Source organism: Colias eurytheme, chromosome 13, assembly GCF_061535395.1.
Source record: "Colias eurytheme isolate Ceu_HAF_F1 chromosome 13, ilColEury1 Martin Lab GWU primary, whole genome shotgun sequence".
Taxonomy (NCBI): Eukaryota; Metazoa; Arthropoda; class Insecta; order Lepidoptera; family Pieridae; genus Colias; species Colias eurytheme.
Genome location: NC_142992.1, coordinates 281915 through 303877, shown reverse-complemented (window position 1 = coordinate 303877; position 21963 = coordinate 281915). Strand labels below are relative to the sequence as shown.

The 21963-nt window shown below is 40.8% G+C and overlaps 2 protein-coding genes across 5 annotated transcripts in view; one reads left to right on the top strand and one right to left on the bottom strand.

Moving 5' to 3' along the window:
• Positions 1-21963, bottom strand: part of Ubr3 (Ubr3 ubiquitin ligase) — a 68889-nt gene that overhangs the window by 15986 nt on the left and 30940 nt on the right. Inside the window, exons 7-9 of the mRNA XM_090108895.1 lie at positions 21187-21595; positions 19057-20743; positions 18827-19013 (exon numbers count right to left, since the gene is read on the bottom strand). Of these exons, the coding sequence (XP_089965021.1) occupies positions 18827-19013; positions 19057-20743; positions 21187-21595 (2283 nt within the window). The remainder of the gene's footprint in view (positions 1-18826; positions 19014-19056; positions 20744-21186; positions 21596-21963) is intronic.
• orion (chemokine-like protein orion) lies at positions 553-18536 on the top strand. Of its 4 annotated transcripts, none has more exons than XM_090108623.1 (10): positions 553-1158; positions 13247-13388; positions 15004-15141; positions 15404-15621; positions 15818-15910; positions 16147-16274; positions 16718-16957; positions 17115-17246; positions 17511-17680; positions 18317-18536. In XM_090108623.1, exons 1-10 carry the CDS (start codon positions 595-597, stop codon positions 18481-18483), a joined length of 1992 nt encoding a protein of 663 aa, XP_089964749.1. In that variant the 5' UTR covers positions 553-594; the 3' UTR covers positions 18484-18536. The 4 variants fall into 4 exon arrangements, with proteins under 4 accessions (XP_089964749.1, XP_089964748.1, XP_089964750.1 ...); XM_090108622.1 differs by lacking the exon at positions 16147-16274 and adding an exon at positions 16341-16468 and having other exon boundaries at positions 554-1158; XM_090108624.1 differs by lacking the exons at positions 553-1158; positions 16147-16274 and adding exons at positions 10828-11343; positions 16341-16468.

Here is a 21963-nt window from a genome sequence, read left to right as displayed (position 1 = left end):
ATTAAAACCCGTTGCTGATTACAATAAATAAATAACAAAGCGCACATCTGTTTGCCTCCCATATCACACCGACATCAAATTCCTGACTACAAAAAATTCAGAAAGGACGACAAAAAGCTTTTGTTAATGAAGTGGAGAATGTTGCGGGTTTTGTAAATGTTGCCAGATGTTCGGAATTACCACAAAACTGTATAATTAGTAAGCTGACTTTATCATAACGGTACACCGTACATATACATTTTTCTTCGTATGGATGATCTTACACATTCTTGTACATCTTGTGTTCTACCTTCTGCTTTAAATATTGATTTAGACATACTCATAGAGTACCTACAGTTTACAGAACATAATACCTGTTCTACAACTTATTGAGCAGCGTGACATAACTGGCTAGAAATGTATGGCTAAAGTGTTTTGCAACATTTCATTTAATATTATATGTATGATAATCAATGAATCTTCATTCGTTACAATGCAATGGTGAGAATGAACGGCAACTTGTGCACATTATGTATTGTGCGCTGTTCACCCCCGTGCTAGCGTGCGTCACCGCGGCAACAGGCAGCAGACACCAGTGGGAGTCCGACCGTCGCCATGTCCGGTCGCGTGCGAGTGTTCTTGGCTCTCATCGCCGTGACGAGCACGCACGCGCTTATCGACGAAGCGGTCGACGTGATCCTTCTGAGTAAACAAATCGGCGAGGAGGTCCTCAACTCCTGGGATGTCATCGGCAAACCATTCAACGCCACCGGGGGCGTTGAATTGCCGTTTATTCGTAAAAGAGAAAGGCAGGTATTGGCGCGCTTGTCCGAGATAACGCGTGCAATTCGGAAATTGGAGTTGCAAGTGGATAGAAGTTCGGTAGTGGCCACGCTGCTGGCTAAGAGCGTGGGTAGAGGGGCCCGGCTCGAACTGAGGCTGCACGAAATGGCCGATTTGCTGAGTCGCGTGGAATCAGCCGATCGGATGATGCGGGAATATGTGAAGCTACAGCAGGAGCTGGAGAGGAGAACGCTTGAAGATTTTGCAGACTGGTGCGTGTCGCACGACCGCGGCGCGCTGCCGGGCCTCATGGAGAGGATCCACGCCTTGATTGTTCCACCGTATAAACACCTTTTTGTGCGAGGACTAATGGAACTCATTGTGGATGATTTAGAGGTTTGTATTACTTTCGCCTTCAATTACATTTTCGCATTATTCGTCCTTTTGTCGGCCACGACATTGGATGCGATGCAAAACATAGCGTATACAAAGTTCAACTTGAACTTTGACATTGCAAGTTATTATAATAAAAGTTTTGCTGAGCAATTGATAACTAAACATATAGATTACAAATATTACAGAGATAAAATAAGCTATATTTCTCATAGCACAGGCATTCAATACGTGAGAAAGTTCATAAGTTTAAAAAAGTATATCAGATTGCATTTACATAACGATACATATTTTTATACTCTATTGTATATATGTACTACATTCTACCTATATCAATTATAATTTTAATACCTCTATATTTAAATACGTACACATTAACAACTACTACTTTATTTAATCCGCAAGATTTAGAGTTACCCTCTTTTGCGTGTCTACCGTTTGCCTGAGCACCGACAGGATGTTTACAGTAAGAATCAAGAATATTTCTTCAAATACCAACTTGAAACCAGATGAAAAATGTTTGGCATAACTCGTATTCGGTGTAAAACATGACATTCCACCAGCACATTGTACTGCACCGGTTTATTGACTGACGGATCAATTGTGCATCCGCTATTCAGACTCCTTTATTCATTACATTTGTTAACAACTCAAGTTACTGGATCATTGTTAAACATAAATGTATATCAGAGAACGTATGCCCGTTTAAATGTTTGGTTTATTTATTTAACAATAGTAAAAGTAGGTGAATATTATCACAGCAACGCGGTCAATATACTCGTTCATTATCACTGGTTTCAAGGAAGTTTATTGAAATCTGGTAACGTTCGCCGATTTATTTTACAGTTTTTGCCGTTCTACTAAGTTTACGTATACAATTTAAGCGTAATCGTAGAATTATTATACTAAATTTTCATTTTAAGGGTTTCGTCATTATTTTATGTATTTGAAATGGCTATTTCTAGTTTTTGGTGTTTGTTATAAAAAAACATTGAGAGTCTAAAGTAATTATGTCATTGGATGTGTTATTTATATCAACCGTAGTTTGTTTGTTGACAGCAAATAGAAATCCTGTGATAATAAACTGCGTTTAAGCAATGTTTTAGTTTGAGTAGTATTTACACAAAAACATACTTCACGTAAAAGGTTTAATAGCCGCACTTAAATATACAAATGTACGTTAAAAAACTCGCAAGCGAGAGTGAAACCGCGCTGTACCTTCACCTGTGACCTGATGAACGAGTTTATCTAAAACCTATGAAAGTTATATTCAATCACATTCCTTCCACACTGTACCATACTTAGAGCACCATAAAAACACTATAAATACACACATTAGCATTTCCTGAGCATTTAAGTCACATTATTGTTTTACGAGGCTTTCGTCTGTGCTTTCGTTTCGGGGTCGAGGGCTGATTAACTCGAATGTATCACTATTATACGTCTGCCGAGATAACCGTGCACATTATGTGTGTGAGTCATTGAGCCCGGTGTCACGCGGCCGATTGTTTTTAATAAAACGCCGTACATGTGCCTATTGACCGTTGTCACATATTAAATAGTTACTACTGTAGATACAACCTAACAGCTTACTATGTAATTGTACTTTTGCGTTGTTACATGAACGAAGATAAGCCATGTTCAATATATTACAGAAATGTAATTCTGTCATTCTGCTAACTTGCATGTTCGTGTTAATTATGTAGAGAAGCATTTTAATCTTACTTTAATTTTAATTAATTTTAAAACGACATCCTTCATTATTCCCCGTAACAGGATGAAAACTTTTCCTTGTATAAGTGCTCTAAATACAAGGATAAATATACAGGACAAAATCCATTTTTCCATATAAACACCCAAAAATTTATTGTATCACAAAAGTACAGGATACATGAGCAACAACAAAACGTTTATTTACGTCATTTTGTTTTTATCAATAAGTCTGTAACTGATCGAAGTGTACAAGTGTGAAAAATGATAATTTTTGCTATTTTGAATACCTACGAGATATACAGTGAGTCAGCGGGGTCACTTGCCCGCGGTTTGATAAACCAGCGCTGTGCCGGAACTCGGAAGCCCACAACGTGCTGTGGTAAAAAATTATTTTGTCTTTATGTTCGAGGAATATTTATATTTCACACCTAACTAAATGTCGTGAACTCGATCACATATTTAATTAAAAATTTTTAGTTTTTATTTTTTACAGGGATAACTAATATTGAAGTGACATACTTTTTAACAGCTTAAAATATTACATTACCAACACTCTTTACAGTATTAATTATTGTGTATATAAGCTTTCTAAAATTGAACCGAAGGTAGACAACATTAAAAAAAAACACTAGTTTAAAAATTACATACATAGGTCATCTACACATCTAAATAAAATTCCAATAATACCTACTTCTACCATATAAATTATGTGTGACGTTAACAAATCTGCTCGCACCAGATAGGACATGATTGACAGAAGGTCAAACAATATACACTCACAATTACGCGCGAGATACCTAAGCTTCCGTTTTATTTCATTCAATTTTACTCCACTAACATAGCACTAGATTCTAGTTGTACACAAGGTTATCAAGTACTATATAATAATATGTATTTACATGTATGTTAGTGCGTAATGTGTCGTCTTCTCTTACGTACTCTGTTCCCTTCATTCTGATTAATCCATCTATCGTTGATTCGCTATATGTGCAGAAAATTAAAAAACAACGGTCGATTATAGGAACAAAAATTTACGAAACAATCATGAAGGAACAGTTCTCTGTATAAAAACAGTCTACCAATCATGGAATTTGATTGAATATTTACATTCATCAACAAATAAGAATTAACAAAGACAACTACAACATAAATATTCTACAATTGAGACAAACTTATCTCTCATTGTTTGCAAACAAGGCTTGTTTTCTGATCGTCGAATGGAATATGCTACCAAATTGAAAAGTCCTCAATCACAAGGAGTATTGTACGGTACATAGTGCCTCTTCACATGTACATGTGTGAGGGTGCGGCGTCACTCGGGAGGATACGTTAATTTAAATCAATCAGCGATGCACTTTTCGTGACCCGTAAATTATATTTTTGTACTCCCTTGTATCAATGAGGGAGAATTTGTACATACATCGTGATATCCGTGTCTTTCAAAGGTAATAGAGAAGTTGGCGCACAAGCAGTTGATGAATTTTATTGAAAATCATAACATCCTACCGGATCGTCAGTCTGGTTTCAGAAAACGCAAAAGTACAACAACAGCTGTGGCCGATGTGCTGGATGACATTCTTAGTGCGCAAGATGAAGGAAAAGGGACAATCCTTGTGCTTTTGGATTATTCGAGAGCTTTTGATACTTTAAACACATCACTACTATTATCTAAACTCGCATACTATGGTCTCAGTCATTCTACTATAAAATGGTTCAACAGTTATTTGAGTAATCGAACACAAAGGGTGTCAGTAGCAATGGAAGACGGTAGTAATAAGATGTCAGAGCGTAAACCTGTTACACAAGGAGTTCCTCAAGGCTCTATTTTAGGCCCTCTTTTATTTATATTATATACTGCTGATATTGTAAAACATATAAAATCATGCCGATATCATATATATGCTGACGATGTTCAGTTATTTATATCATTTCACCCGAATGAAGCACATTCTGCGATAGATAAATTAAACTCAGATCTAGCTTCCATATTCGAATGGTCAAACCGTAACTCACTAGTTCTTAATCCATCTAAGTCCAAGTATATGGTTCTAGGCACACCGAAAGTAGTAAACTCAATTCAATGTCATCTTATTCCTGTTTGCATAGGTAGTAAAGTTCTGGACCGTGTTAGTGAAGCTCGTAATTTGGGAATAATCTTTGATGAACACCTCAGATTTGAAAAATATATCGGTGTTACTGCAGCTAACTGCTTCTATCGCATTAAAATCCTGTACCGTATTAGAAAGTACCTAAATCCGGAACTACGTGTTAGGCTTTGCGACAGTCTCGTATTATCAAAATTTAATTACATGGACGTGGTATACGGGAGGCGGATACTTGCTCGTACGAAGCAGCTAATACAACGGGTACAAAATGCATGTGCCCGTTTCTGTTGGAACATTCCTCCACGGGAGCATATAACACCATTTATAAATAAAGCCTGTTGTTTAAATATGGAGAACCGTAGACGGCTCCACTTTGCCTCGTTCCTTTTTCAAATTATTAAGTCCGAAACTCCTCAGTACCTCTTTGAAAAGCTTGTCTGGATGGGTGACCAAAATCTAGTATATAAAACTAGACAAGCTGCAACTAAACTCACCATTCCCAAGCACCACTCTGCTAGTTTTCGAGGAAGTTTCAAGTACAGTGCCACTAAGTGTTGGAACAACTTACCACCACCACTTCCCAGCCTTAGAACAGTTGAGAATTTTAAGAAAAAATACAAAATTGTATTACTAATGCAACAAATCCAACCTTAGTGGCAATATGTACACTTAAATATAGTAGTTAACTATGTATGTAAATATATCTAATATTTTTATTTATTATTATTAAGTATTATTTTATTTTATTATTTTTTTTTTTTTAATATTACTATTTTATGAAAATATTTTTTTGTCTGCCCATCTCCTCTATATGATATTATATCGTGATATTGTATCGTGATTACTGATTATATTTTGTATTTATTCCATTTTTATTTCGTATTTTAATATTACTCATATAATGTTTCTCTAATCGTAACAATGTCTAGGGGCCACTGAAAACCAGCTCTGTGTATGCATAATATTGCAGCATAGATTATGCTGAGTTGGCTTCCCTTTTTCAAGGACACTGTTTTACAATTGTTTTTATTTATTTTTAATTTTTTCTCATGTTATTTTTTACCTTTTCTCTTGTATGTAAATTTTATGTAATTTTCATTTTTTGTTTAGTTTAGTTTTGTTTATTTCTTTGTATTGATGTTCTTTATTGATGTCCTTGAAATAAATGTTTTTTCTTTCTTTCTTTCTTTCTTTCTATATCGTTTTATCGTTTAGTAAAACAATGTAAATGTTATTTTTTACATACACACAATTATAGATAAAACGTGTTCTGAATGAATACAGTTTTAATTTTTTGCACGTATGTTATTGTTTCTGTGCGAATATAATATACCTTTTTAGTAGTCTTTTATACATTAAACAAAACAAATATTAGTAGGTAGTAGGTACGCGAACAAGCCTCTTGGTAGGGATGTAACGATACCGATACCGATACCGATATATCGGCCGATATATCGGCAAGCCGATATATCGGTATCGCCGATAATAAATCAGCCGATACCGATATTTTTTTATTAAATTATTTCTTTTCTTTTATGTTTTTGCATTGTATTCATTCATATTGTTTTATTTCTGTTTCTGTAATAGTGTTAAGGAAGAGCGGAACCTGTGTCAGGACACAAGCATTTTATTTGCTTACTAGGAGTGTTCCAATCACAAATTTGTTTATGTAAAGGAAAGAAAGAAATAATTTTGAATTTTTTTAATTTTTAACGTGATAACGTTTTTAAAATCGTTTTAGTCGGGTGACATGTTCATAAACTTGTGTCACACCAAAACCTCACGAGCGCGATCGCAGGTATAACGAGAGAGAGACGGACCGATCTCCCGTTTCATCTCGAGCGCTGCCACTGCATTATGTTATCACGTAAACATCTCGATCGTAAACCTACTTTACAAACAACCAATTTTTTTGATATCAAATAATTCAAAAATCCGCGCCCAATGAACGATGCGGGAGGCCGCCCGCGCGTGCGCACTTTGTTTTCTGAAAAAACTCTACCAATACTGCCGTCCTTTAACTAAAAAGCCGTTAACCCTCAAATGGTCAATTTTCAGTTTTAAATGTAGGGTGATAGAGTTCAGAATTCTCTATCTTTCTGTCTAAGAATCATTTCTCTAGCATTAATAGTTATAGAGATATGAAAATATTGTAAGCCGTTAAGTAACACAATTTTCAGCGATTCCATAACTTGAAAGCGTCTAACCAACACTACTTCGCTAAATTTCCTTTAAAGTACCTTAACCGCCAGATTTAATAATTATTTTTTAGCTTTTTACTTGACTAAAAGTACGTTATCAGATTATACTTGACTATAGGGACGCAAAAGGACTATAACTGCTTTATGATATGCTTTCATATAACGATTCCAATGGAAATCCTTACCTTATTTGCAGTTACTCGCCCTTAACGCTTTTTTAGTTAAGTAATTTTATTTAGGAAAAATTCTAATAACACTTTTTTGCTTAGCTACAAAGCAGCTAACCCTCATTTTTTAGCTAAAAGGCAGTTATCCGATTCTGGTGATGCATCAGTTTTGGAGATGAGAGTGATGATGAAATAATGTCGCTCCCAAGCAGAGTACCGATTGTTTTTGATTTTCTTTTACAAGACGTATTGTTTCTGATCCGGTTTACTAAGTTTTAAACAATCTAGCAGCTAAATTACGGAAAATATAACAAGTCAAAGTTACGAAAATTTGGTAGGTAATGGTTACGACAGTGCGAACTTTCAATCGTACTTCTCTGTTTAGACTCTGATTTATCTCTGTAACCGAGAAAGAGAAGAAAGACAGTCTGTACTATTTAATTTTTAAAACTATTTATTAATGTACTAGAGATGGTGATACAAAAATTGTTAGGAGTACACTACCTTTGACCCGCTGACGGGGAGTCCATTTTGCAACTATTGCTATTTTTTCTTATCTTTATATGTATTAGATTATTAAGATTTGTATTTTTTACATTGTAGCAAATAAAAAGTTTTCTACCTCCTGCTATTTTCCACATATTCTGGTATATTATATTTTCTGAATGTGGATGAAAGAGTCTTCTAATCATTTGATAAGCGGTTCTACATTATTTATTAAGAGCATCCCACATGTAAGAGCTTGAAGCCCTATTGAAACCAGGGTGTATTTTTTCAAAAACCTTGTGCACAAGTCTTAATTTTTTTTCAGGAAACGATTTATGTTTACATTGTTTGTGGTTCTATATGTACTCACATATCCGTGACTCGTATGATGGCTTCGCAGAAGAATATTTATAAAATAACGTTATAATTGCAATTCTAAATGAATATACGGTTCCAAAAAAGAAAAGCGAGAAGATTTATCTCAATCTTAACCCCTTAATGAGCCACTGTAATGAAATAAACGTGAACATGACGAGAAATAAAGGTTAATTTTATCGAAAACTTAAAAGAGTCATTTAGTAAAAGAGTTTAAAATACTTGTTACTCTCAATAAGACGCTAAAACCATTAATTTAGATAGTGTTTAAATCCTTAATACTTAAACCTAAAAGCTTTTGATCCTTTTCCTTTCCATTGGTTGACCTAGAGGATGTAATTCCCGAGAGCAAAGCCTCAGACAGCAGCAAATTTTTAACATTAGTAAGATTAAAATTTAGTACAACTATATAGAATCATAGTACAAAAGCATCCAAAAGCCCTTAAACGCTGATTATAAAGTTTTTGAAATTTAAATTAAAACGAAAGTCATAGCTTAAAAGTAGTTATAGTAGCTTAACGACGTTTTAGGTAAGCATTTTATTACTAAATAAAAAAAAATCACAAAATGAAAATAAAAATACTAAATTACTTAGCTAAAAAGTCGCTATGGTATGTGAACGGCCGTCTTGTCCAGTAAATAGTTAAAATTTTCAGATTATATGCTGAACTAAACGAGAAAAAGTGAATTTAAAAATAAATTATAACAGTTTCTGGGTAAAAACTAATATTTATATATAATTAAATGTCGATCGATGTATCTCACAATAATTATTGTAAGTGTCATAATTTTTAAGAAATAACGATTTCCGTGTTTTTTGCCATTTACTCGAAACTCACTTCGTGGGCTTAACGGCTTTCTAGTTAAAGGACGGCAGAATAGTAAACTTTTATTAGGTACTGATTGTATGTGTATTAATTAAAGTTTAACTGACTTCGTAAAAATAATAATACTAAAATAAATGGTTTTGTTGTTTTTTGATTTGGCATTTTTATTTAAAAGAATACGATTAACAGTTGTCTCTGTTAAATGTTGGTAACTTTTTATGCATAATTCACTATTTATTTTTCTACCAAGCCATCGATATCGGTATCGGTATCGGTATCGCCGATACATTACTACAAATATCGGTATCGGTATCGTATCGGCAAAATCATGTATCGTTACATCCCTACCTCTTGGTATAAGATTACAAAAATAAGTGCTATCAAATGATTCTTAGAAGGTGTTATTGAAATAACTGCGTAATGCGTCAGTTATGCTGAGATATTAAAATTTAAGTCAAATATAAATAAACGTTTATATGCATAGCATACTTTATAGCCATGTGATAGTTTTGCGGATGTCATACCTACTAAAAAAACAACATTTATATTTATTGTACTGGTAGCGTACACGTTTCCTTTTAAAGCATACTTGAATGATTACTAGACATCTATAAAGTTCAAACCGATACGTATCGAAGAGAGATAAGAAACTGACTTCTTAATAAATCAAATAACGTATCCTATTAAAATTATTTTCATTTTTGTAAATATATTCGATTTAATTAATTTAACCTAGGTGTCGATATATGTATCGAGAATTTCATAACACATTAACGCGCTCGTAAAACACTATTTCACATCTTCATAAATACTACCGTGAGCATTACAATGCATTTCAGGGATCGATGATTCCGTACGCCTCCTCAATGCATTGTTTATTTCTACAGCGGCAAAGTCATAAAGCGATAAACAAATAAAAGGGAGCAGCCCCTGCACGCGCCAGCCCTCCGCATCCCACTATACAAGTATACACACATACACAATAGAATCCATCCTGACATATTGTCCCGACGTCGCACGTCAGCTGATACACGAATTTACAAAACACGCACTTCTGCCAATGCAATATCGATCTTATTGCAACGCGATAAGAGGTGTGTTGATAGCAAACTGTCTTGAGCTGAGGTAACCGTATTAACATATGCAACACAGTGATGGGGAGGATGGTATCGATGTTATTTTTAGACTAAAGAATTTAGTGTTCAAGACGACAAATGTAGTATACATACTGCATTGCCAAATATTATAACTTGAAATTATTTCCGGATTTATTTCTAAAATAATTTTGCAGGCAGTCATTATGTAAGTCATATTTTTAATCGCTTAGCCTTAAAATATTCATTTTTGAAGTGAAAACTTCTTTAGCGGCGTTGGGTATAAAATCTTAAACTCGCGTCAGGACACGTGGCCTGATCGAAAAAGCGTAAGACGGATACCATTCCAAAATATCAAACATGCTGAACGTTAATAATCAAGTTTTCACTTCTGCCGGCACTCCCGGAGTGCAACCCGTCTTTTTTTTACACTTATACGTAATGCCTATACCTAATGCCTATACTATGGTTAATACGTAACTCGCAAAATCGAACATTCGAATCGGTGTTAATTCAAGGTTAAAGTGGACATTAAAAATATCGTATCGTCACGCGCCATTTATTTTTAGTTAAAACGAATAAGCTTACGAAACAAGTATTCAATTAGTGTATACTCGGAAAATAGTGCACGTGAAATCATCGACTCGCGTACATCACTAGAGGAACCCCACTCGCGAGCGGCCGTCCCCTCTCGTCAGTCGTCCGCCGCCAGTGCGTTACAAACCGTGGCGCGAGACGCTTTAGTGTAAAGTATGAAATTTGCGGCGCTATTTGCGCTGCTGGCCGTCGCCAGCGCAGGCGACCCGACCGCGGTGGACACAGTGAGATCCAAGTTTTACGAGCTAGAGCAGCAACTGTGGAAGAATGTGACCGATCCGGAGTGGACGCAGGCCGGGCTGGGCGGCGACATCGAGCTAACAAAGGCTTTTGTGGCGTTCGACGAGCACGTCGCGAGCGTGCCTCGACCGCCGCGCCCGCCGCTGGACTCGTGGCTGTGGATCAAGGCCGTGGAGCGGCTGCAGATGGTGGACGGCTTCTACAAGAGCTTCCTCGAGTTCGTGCACCGGCAGGCCAGGCCGGGCGCGGTGCCGGCGCCGCTGCGCGAGTGGCTCGACCTGGCCGAGAGCATACTCATGGACCCAGTCGCGTCCGTGGCGCAGGCCGTGCGCAAGCTGCACGACCTGCTCGAGCACGGCGACATGTTCCGCTCCGTGTTGCAGGTAAACAGTGACAATCGAAAGTGTCGCGAGTCAATACGGCAATTTCGTGATGATTCCGGTCGTATTCTGCGACCTCCTCGATAAAATGCCTTTATGTGTCACTTCTGCGCCTAAATTGACCGTCAGCTAGTGCGTTGTGAATACTATCGAATTGTTATGAGTTTAGTATGTTAACGTGTTTGAAGTTAATCAAAACAAAACTGCGACGTACGAGATAGTGGTCGTATTGCAAATGTCAGTGACCTAGTGTTTAACATTCAGGCCGTAAAGTTGAGTAACGAACGCCGGCGTGTAATCGAGTCAATATTTCGGAAGTGTCAAGGTGATTCGATGAACAATGGTATAACAGGCTCCGAATATAAACAATGAGTATAATATCTATAATATGAACAGTCTCTCTAATGCTGATAAAGTGACATGAATACAACGTTTTCACACAAGAGTGCAATACAAACGGGTGATTATTCATTGTTCCGATGAATATAGAATAAAACGCAGCGAGGCTAATGAGATTACTAAACATAAACAAAGAAACCTGATACCTATGCGTCGCTACGTAACAATCACACGCAATGCCTAGGAATCGTATTAGTAATTACTAATATCCTTCCACTGCATTATAACAACTTAATGGACGCATTAAATAATGAGATTACGAAATGGTCTCAATTAAATTAGTAGTAAACATTTATATAGGTAGTGATAATTATTTAAAACTAGCGGACCGCCCCGGCTTTGCCCGTGGTACATATTTACGTTTTCTCTACATAAGAACCATCCTCGTACTTCAAGGAATATAATAAAAAAAGAATTATCGAAATCGGTCCACCCGTTCTCGAGTTATGCGCTTACCAACACATTTTGCGATTCATTTTTATATATAAGAAGATTATTATTTTAGTGAACATGTTAAATGTTTTCAGTTACATATTTGCAATATCTATGTCGCAGTAGTTTGAGTATACAAAATCCCTCCAAATCATACAACATTCCTATACGGAAATCATTTCAAGGAACTTTCACTTGACTCAGCGATGTCGACGAATTCATTTTGTTTTTTGAGCATTACGAATTCATGGAAATTCGTGAGACTTGAAGAATGTTTTTAAGTCACTTGATCTTAACCGATAATATGTGTTACGAGGTCGAAATACCAACAATATTATGTATCTATATTATTTGTGAAGTTTGTTATAAACAATAACAGCGGATATACTATCAATAATTCAAGAATGTAACAACACAAACAATATTTAAGTAAATATATGTTGTTTAAAACATCGATACGTTTTCAAGCTATAGTTCAGTTTTATAAAAAAAATAATGACTACATAAAAATTATAAAAAAACACAACAAGATAATTAATTATGCCAATTTGTAAGGCAATTAAATTAAATAAATACACCCTTCGTTTAGATACTTCTTACAAATTAATCAATTAATTAATAATTACAAATTAATCTCCTAAATTAGGTAGGCTTATCAAAATTATGTCAGTATATAACATTATTATTTCAATAATAAAAAACTACATCGTTATCGCAATTTAAATATACAACACCACAAGATGAGCGACGCTATGTTATAATATTATACTTTTAATACACTCGTTTCAGCACGCGAATTTGTTTATCTGTCTCGTTTAAATTTCTATTAGCTTTTGCCTAATAAACCAACAACGAACCTTATAACGAAACTTTCTGACAAATGATATACATAATATGTAATATTCCAAATCAACAGACCTTAATTGTTACAAGAGCTGCAACCAAATAAAATATGCTAAGCCCTAATAAAATTGCTACCCTTCATTCAATTCACCTCCCACAATTGGTGCAAAAGGACCAAATAAAACGTATGCTATAAAAGAACCAAATAAGCACATAACAACTGATATTGCAGGAGAAGCACCCAGACGTGTGCGACCTGCAACTATCGCAGCATCAGCTCATCTACGACATGTACAACACGATCGCCCTCACCGAGATCAAGGGGTACGCCATGATGCAGTTCTCCTGGATGCTGCTCAGGATATACGGGAAAGGTACAAATTGCACAACTGTAATACTGTTTAGCAGGATTTGAGTAAAGTCCTGATTTCGCAAAGACTTATAAAACATTTTCAAAACCAAAAAATTTGCAAGTTTTGTGTAGTCCTGAATTCTCAAAGGCATGTCTCTATATTTGGAACAAAATCGGCTCATGATGACGATGTTTAAAGTCAAAATTATGGTATAACAATTACTGGGAACGAACGAATCAATTTTAAAGAGTTAGCTTCCATTGCAAATAATAATTCTGACACTGCACGTGTAGATAAACATACCGTCATCGTATCTCCAATGGTATGAGGATCGAATTTCTGAACCGAGTTCTTAGGTATCGTACAAGATACATAAACAGCTATGGGAACTGTGACATCTGCCCTTGTTTGTTTATATGGTACTGTATAAATTACAATCGTGTCATTTTATATACTTCAAGATAGAAATGTTTTGCACGACCTTATGTAATTTAATTTAGAGATAATCTTTGGAAATTGAGCTTTATATTTCACGATTAAGAACGCATTAAGATTTTATGACCTATCTAACCGACTAATCTACGAAACTAGGTAATACAATTGATATAAATGCTAAAATACGAAAGTTATCAGATTTAGTTAAATACGTGAAGCCCCGCAAGATTATGGAACTTGACCGCTCGTTGCAATTGAATTCTCGGAAGTTAATTTGCTCACTTTTAGCCGGTTACCTCAAAATGCATTGTTTATAATGACAATGATTTGCATGAATCATGTTTATTATTCTCTTAAATTGATTTAATTTCTTTGTTTAGAAAGCTTTTTCTGATTAATATAAAAATGCATTATACGTATCATGGACGTAATAAAAGAAATTAACTTTTATCAAATATACGCCGTTAGCTAACCCAAATAAAACCCAAATTTCAAATCGTTTCAGAGATACGTGAACAATAGATTCATAAAAAGATCATGTTTATTCATATGACCCGAATAAATAAAAATATTTTTACGTAAACCCAGTTGAACTGTAATCGTATAAAACACTGAATGCAGTAATGAGATCAAGTTCATACCGCTTATCTCATTTTGCCTATATTCAGAAGCGTAATTGAAACAGCACTGATATATAGAATAACACACTTTGATTATAATTAAATTTATGATAATTAATTTCTCACAAAAAGTAATGTTTAACTTCCGCGGAACAAGAAAGTAAAAACACGAGTACAAGCGTTATAAAAATTAACACCATCACGTAAGCGTCTAATATAATTTTACAAGGACAAGAGTTGAATGACATTTGGGCCATATTTAAATGAAGTTACTCATGTCCCTAATTTAGAAAAAAACCTCATGTATCTTAAAGAAAGGTAATTTCATAATAAAAATTAATTTTAATTTAATTGCGGAAAACATTCATTCATATTTCATTTTAATTTTGACGGTTGTTTAGAGAAATCATAAGCCGTACATTGACACCTATTATTATCGATTGTAATAATTTCTCCCCATGCTCATGTGCTGAATACTGATTACGATTTCTATTGACAATCGATTCTACACACAAGCTACACAACTTCAACCATATTCCGTTTACCAATATATTTCATATGAAATTGAACTTAATTTGCAGGTAATTTCACCCAAGAGGCAAGTCTGACGAGACAGCGGTACGGCGAGAGAACTGCGCGCACCGCCGCTGCCGCCAGATCAGCTCTATCCATGGCCAGACGCGACTTGTACAGGTGCGACCCGCCGGAGCACAAGGAAGGTAAGAATATGTTTTTTATTCACGGTAAGAAAGAACCCACAAACAAAGAAAGACGAACAGTGTATTTAATTATAGATTACCTACTATAACCGACATACAGAACTCTGAATTGATCAAGTCATATTCAATGACTCAACATCCGGACAAAACAAACACAAAACAACAACTTTAAAAAAACCATAACTCTGACACTAAACAAAGCCCACCATAATTATATGAAAAACGTTCAGAATATGACTGATGGATTTAAAAAATGTTCCAGGAGAAACGTACGCCGAGGTGACGCGTCTCCTGCAGGGCTACATCGAGAACGAGGTGGACATGAACGCGGACAACACGTGCAGCGAGAACTGCGCCTACTACACGCTCGCGGAGAACCACGGCTGCTTCAAGGACCAGTTCTGCGCCAAGCAGCCCGCCTGCAAGGGCAGGATCATTAACTGCCAATATATGGACTCCGACATGTGGGTCTGCCCCGCGGTAAGTTAATATTTTAACTACTATTATTATTGCAAATATAGAAAGGTAATTCTCAAGCGAGTTCAACTATTTTGTGTCGTTAATAGGCTCGCTTATGTAACACAGGAATGTTTCGAAAACTACAACGTAAACACATCATGTAATATCATAATCATTATGCTTGTAGCGTTATTGAAATATTTGAATATTATTACAGAGTAAATCCAGTACGCGAAGATACGAATGGATCGAGTACGAAAACGGGCTCACGCTCGGCCATGCGGGCAGCTGTACGCGCGGGACTACTAAGGTTTCATACGAATAACCTACTTACATTTATTATATTTTTTTAAGATTCATTCAAAATGTATATTTCTAATAATGCATTTGCCATAAACAAATCTGATTTATCAGTATTGTTTACATCAAAGAGGTCACGAGACGATGATTTAACGAATTTAAAAATTACTATTGCTATTAATGTCAATCTCACGTGTTTGCGCCAAGCGCCGCTAAAACGAGTAAACTGACGCTAGCACTCCGCAGGTGGACTCGTGGTGGCGTTGGCTATTCTGGCATTGCTCGTATTGTATGTGTCTGTGCGACGAGTCGGGCCCCAGCTCCGACCGCTACTTCAGCCTGTGGGACGCCACGTCGGACGTCAAGAACAACAAGTTAGTCCCCTTTGTCGGGACGCCCGCACATTTCTATGATTTTTACGCAATAATTTTCTTTCGAAGGTCGACTCCTGGTGGAAGTGGAACCTCCTCCACTGCTCGTACTGTTTCTGTCTGTGCGAAGACGAGCCAAGCGTCGCGGAACGCTCGTTCAGTTTGCGCGAAGCGCTCGCCGACGTCGACAAGAACAAGTCAGTAGCGTCTGAACTCTGACGCGAGCCACAAACATCTTCACCGTCTTCGCTGTACATAAATGCTTTCTTTTCGGCTCAATAGTGGCTAACACGGGAGCTTTTAATTTCTTCACGAAAGCATTTGGGACATACGAGTAGAGTAGCGCGTTTATCTGTAATCGTGTATAACTGCATGGGGTGTGCGGGTGTCCATGTCGGTATGACTTTATATCCTCGAGCAGGTAAAGGAACGAGGTTATTTCCCAGGGTGGTGACCGGCATCCGCCTGGTGAAGTACGGGCGGGTGTTCCACCTGCAGATCAGCGAGGGCGTGCTGGGTCCGCGCGGGGCGGTCACCGCGGCCGGCTGGGTGCCCGTGCAGAAGTTCGACGTTAGCGACGCGGGCGTGAGAGATGGACTCGATTACCATACATTGACTTACGAGAAGAGAGCCGTCGATTTGGATGAATTGGACTCGCCACAAGGACACATTCTGACCGGTGTCAGGTAAATATATGCGAATATTACATTTTTCTGAGCAATAAACGATTAAATGTACACTAAACTATTTAGACATTGTTTTGTAAGGTATCAAAAGCAAAGCAAAATTAATAATTATAAAGGCAAACAGTTTTGATGATTAAATGATTTGAAATATTTCCAGATTCCGTATGATCGGTGCGCACTTACACTTCGAGATACGCTCGACACCATTTAACTACACAACTGGTAGACTGTCACCAGCCAGAAGCCAGTGGATAAGCAACGACAACACAGAAGGAGCTGACACTCCAAGGTCAGTAATTTCGACCTTGACGAACAATTATTAAAATATTTGATTTGCAAGTCAAACAGAACAAAACAAAATTAACATCTAAAGATCATATGACTTTTGTCTGTCTTAACGAAGTTTTTTATCGCGAGCATGCAATAAAATAGCCATAAAAGACATACCCTTTCTGCAAAATAGATTTCACGATTCTCATTTTTGTCCTTACATTACGTTTGGTCATATAAACACAGCATAACGACCATCTAACGATAAAACCCCACATTCCAGGAGCCGTTTGTCCCTATACAAGCCGGACATCCCGACCCGCTCGCACACGCAACTAGCCGTGGACTCGAAGCACGACCAGTACGTGGAGTTCACGCACAGCGACTTCGACGCGGACGCAGCGCAGAGCACCGTGCCCTTCGTTGATATACAACCCGTCGAACCCACCAAAGGTAAATTACGATCATCTTTTTTAGAAATTGATTGAATTAAGGATATCAAAGTAAATTTGGAAGACGCAAGGTAAATAACCATTACCTTTTTTTGTATCTTTTACGAATTGATTGAATTAGGAACATCAAAGTAAATTTGGACGTCGAGGTCTAATTATACATGTAGAATTCAAATATTTAACTTATCAACTAGACTTCGTATAAAAACGTTTTAGAATCGTCAAAATACAGATAAATTATGTTTGCATAATATTTATAAAACAACCTATTTCTATTTGAAATATTTCGATATAATACTGAATAATATATAAAAATGAAATCCGTTTCGCGTTGTTACGGCATCATGCGTGAACGCGTGGACTGATTTCGATAAATTCTTTTTTTATTATATTCCTTGTGGTTCTTATGTAGAAAAAACGTAAAAATGTACCACGGGCGAAGCCGGGGCGGACCGCTAGTATTGAATAATTGAGCTCAACGATGAAATGATTGGTACAGTTAAACAACGTTACGTCCGTAGTTATATCACGCTATATTTTGTTATTATGATATATAACATAAAATTTTGTATTTTCGCTTAACAACGTACTCAATATAGAATTTTCGCAATATTTTAATATCAATATGCATTTCCAGGCAGTGCGCTAATAAGCGGCGCGGGTATAATACACCGGGGAGCTCGCGGGTCGGGCGGGTTCCTCGCACCCAAGCTGCTCACGTACGACTTCTCGCGGCACGTGCGGGCCGACCCGCCGCCCGAGAGTGCGGAGGCGGAGGACTTCATGCCCCTCGCGAGCTTCTAGTGTACTCTTATACTCAGTTATGTTAAGTTACAATAAAGTTTAGTGATACGGAATGCTGTTTTATTTTGATCCCAAATTCTGGTTGCTTTAGTTAATCTTTTGCAATTAATCGAAACGTAAGCCGTAGGAATATATTAATTATATAATATCCAAAACATCATAAGGTCGATAATACCAGTTTATAGCCGATTCTGTTATTAAAAGCCGTAAATGCAAATAAGTAACACATAACATAATAAATAAAACTTGTCTTCAAAATGGCAGTTATTTAAGTGCGTGCTATACGTGTGCATGTATGATCGTGTGTGTGTGTGTGTGTGTGTGGGGGGGGGGGGGCACTTACCTGCACGCGCAGCGGGTGCGCGGCGAGCAGCGCCAGCAGGTCGGGCGGCGGCAGCAGGTCGGCGGCGCGCAGCGCGCAGGCGCGGCCGGCGGCGCACAGGAAGGCGGCCAGGTAGCGGTGCAGCGGGAAGTGGAACGAGGCGTGCGCGTGCGGCGCGCGGGGCGGCGCGCCCACGGCCGCCAGCCAGCTTGTTGTGTGTGTGTGGGGGGGGGGCACGCACCTGCACGCGCAGCGGGTGCGCGGCGAGCAGCGCCAGCAGGTCGGGCGGCGGCAGCAGGTCGGCGGCGCGCAGCGCGCAGGCGCGGCCGGCGGCGCACAGGAAGGCGGCCAGGTAGCGGTGCAGCGGGAAGTGGAACGAGGCGTGCGCGTGCGGCGCGCGGGGCGGCGCGCCCACGGCCGCCAGCCAGCTTGTTGTGTGTGTGTGGGGGGGGGGCACGCACCTGCACGCGCAGCGGGTGCGCGGCGAGCAGCGCCAGCAGGTCGGGCGGCGGCAGCAGGTCGGCGGCGCGCAGCGCGCAGGCGCGGCCGGCGGCGCACAGGAAGGCGGCCAGGTAGCGGTGCAGCGGGAAGTGGAACGAGGCGTGCGCGTGCGGCGCGCGGGGCGGCGCGCCCACGGCCGCCAGCCAGCTTGTTGTGTGTGTGTGGGGGGGGGGCACGCACCTGCACGCGCAGCGGGTGCGCGGCGAGCAGCGCCAGCAGGTCGGGCGGCGGCAGCAGGTCGGCGGCGCGCAGCGCGCAGGCGCGGCCGGCGGCGCACAGGAAGGCGGCCAGGTAGCGGTGCAGCGGGAAGTGGAACGAGGCGTGCGCGTGCGGCGCGCGGGGCGGCGCGCCCACGGCCGCCAGCCAGCTTGTTGTGTGTGTGTGGGGGGGGGGCACGCACCTGCACGCGCAGCGGGTGCGCGGCGAGCAGCGCCAGCAGGTCGGGCGGCGGCAGCAGGTCGGCGGCGCGCAGCGCGCAGGCGCGGCCGGCGGCGCACAGGAAGGCGGCCAGGTAGCGGTGCAGCGGGAAGTGGAACGAGGCGTGCGCGTGCGGCGCGCGGGGCGGCGCGCCCACGGCCGCCAGCCAGCTTGTTGTGTGTGTGTGGGGGGGGGGCACGCACCTGCACGCGCAGCGGGTGCGCGGCGAGCAGCGCCAGCAGGTCGGGCGGCGGCAGCAGGTCGGCGGCGCGCAGCGCGCAGGCGCGGCCGGCGGCGCACAGGAAGGCGGCCAGGTAGCGGTGCAGCGGGAAGTGGAACGAGGCGTGCGCGTGCGGCGCGCGGGGCGGCGCGCCCACGGCCGCCAGCCAGCTTGTTGTGTGTGTGTGGGGGGGGGGCACGCACCTGCACGCGCAGCGGGTGCGCGGCGAGCAGCGCCAGCAGGTCGGGCGGCGGCAGCAGGTCGGCGGCGCGCAGCGCGCAGGCGCGGCCGGCGGCGCACAGGAAGGCGGCCAGGTAGCGGTGCAGCGGGAAGTGGAACGAGGCGTGCGCGTGCGGCGCGCGGGGCGGCGCGCCCACGGCCGCCAGCCAGCTTGTTGTGTGTGTGTGGGGGGGGGGCACGCACCTGCACGCGCAGCGGGTGCGCGGCGAGCAGCGCCAGCAGGTCGGGCGGCGGCAGCAGGTCGGCGGCGCGCAGCGCGCAGGCGCGGCCGGCGGCGCACAGGAAGGCGGCCAGGTAGCGGTGCAGCGGGAAGTGGAACGAGGCGTGCGCGTGCGGCGCGCGGGGCGGCGCGCCCACGGCCGCCAGCCAGCCGCGCAGGGCCGCCAGCGCCGCGCGCACCGTGCGGGCCGCGAGCGGGGCGTGCTCCGGCGCGCCCAGGTGCGACAGCACCGACCACATGGGGTACGCGGCCGCCTCCAGCTCGCACGAGAACGCCGCGTAGTACGACGACGGCTCGAACTCGATGTGCCCGCCCGTCTCGCGCACGTTCACGTTCATGCCTGCACCAGACGACAGATAACATCCGATTAGTACGATGTACAGAGCGATTATTTCGTTTATTAAAATATAATACTAGAGAAAATGTTGAAATTCTTTAAAAAGAAGAATGAAGCCGATTTTGATGAAAACTAAAACTTTTTAATAAATTAACATTCCTCGCTCTAATCAAGTCGGATATCCATTAATTTTAGAAAAAATGTGTGCGTGTACTAGTGTACACACGTTTTATGACCTTATTTTTCAAAAAATAATTTACTAAATGCAACTTTACAGAAATACGTCGAATCACGCGTGATAGGGATAAAAAAAAGATGACGCATAACGGAAAAATGTTACACTACAGAAGTTTCACTTCAAAAAAAACCAAACACCCTAGTTTGTGTGTTTGTTGTTTTTTTATACAGAATAAATAAAAAAAAGTAAAAGAGTGTAGCTCGCTCACCCTGCAGCATGGAGAGGAACTCGAACCACATGGCGACGAGCGCGTCGTCCTGCAGGAACAGCAGCGCCACGCTGCGGTGCGACAGCACGTTGTTGAAGTCGGACACCAGCGGCCAGTAGCAGTGCTCCTTCATGACGCGGCGCGTGCAGTCGATCACGTAGTGGAAGTTGCGCGCCGGCTCGTGCAGCGTGTTCTGCACCAGGATCTTGCCCATCATGAGGCGCAGCGACAGCACCATGACGTGCAGCAGGTGCAGCTGCTGCACGCAGCGCAGCGCCAGCGCCTCGTTGCTGAACAGCTGCACCGACATGTGCACCACGCGGTTGGACAGCGTGTCGGGGTCGGCCGCGCTCTCCAGCACGCGCGGGATGCGCGCGTAGTGCAGCACGAACGTGCGCGTCAGGTGCTCCTGCCGAGCGCGCACAGACATGTATACGTCACATACACGGCGATACTATTTGTAATTATTATGTTTACTGTTCACTTAACCAGACTGATTATTATAAGATACAAAGAACGACTACTTTTTACAGATGAATTCTCATTTATCACTACATAGTATAAAACAAAGTCGCTTTCCCTGTCCCTATGTCCCTATGTCCCTTTGTACGCTTAAATCTTTGAAACTACGCAACGGATTTTGATGCGGTTTTTTTTAATAGATAGAGTGATTCAAGAGGAAGGTTTATATGTATAATAACATCCATTAAATGTTTCTAATGTGATGTCGTAAAAAAATACATTTTTTCCGCTTACATTGCAAACGCAGGCTGAACC

What these genes read in the sequence shown, in the direction of transcription:
- orion (XM_090108623.1), top strand. Translation starts at nt 595, where the DNA reads ATGTCCGGTCGCGTGCGAGTGTTCTTGGCTCTCATCGCCGTGACGAGC. An exon ending in TCGGACGTCAAGAACAACAA is followed by an intron (nt 16,275 to 16,717) that starts GTTAGTCCCCTT and finishes GTTATTTCCCAG; the next exon opens with GGTGGTGACCGGCATCCGCC. An exon ending in ACCCGTCGAACCCACCAAAG is followed by an intron (nt 17,681 to 18,316) that starts GTAAATTACGAT and finishes ATGCATTTCCAG; the next exon opens with GCAGTGCGCTAATAAGCGGC.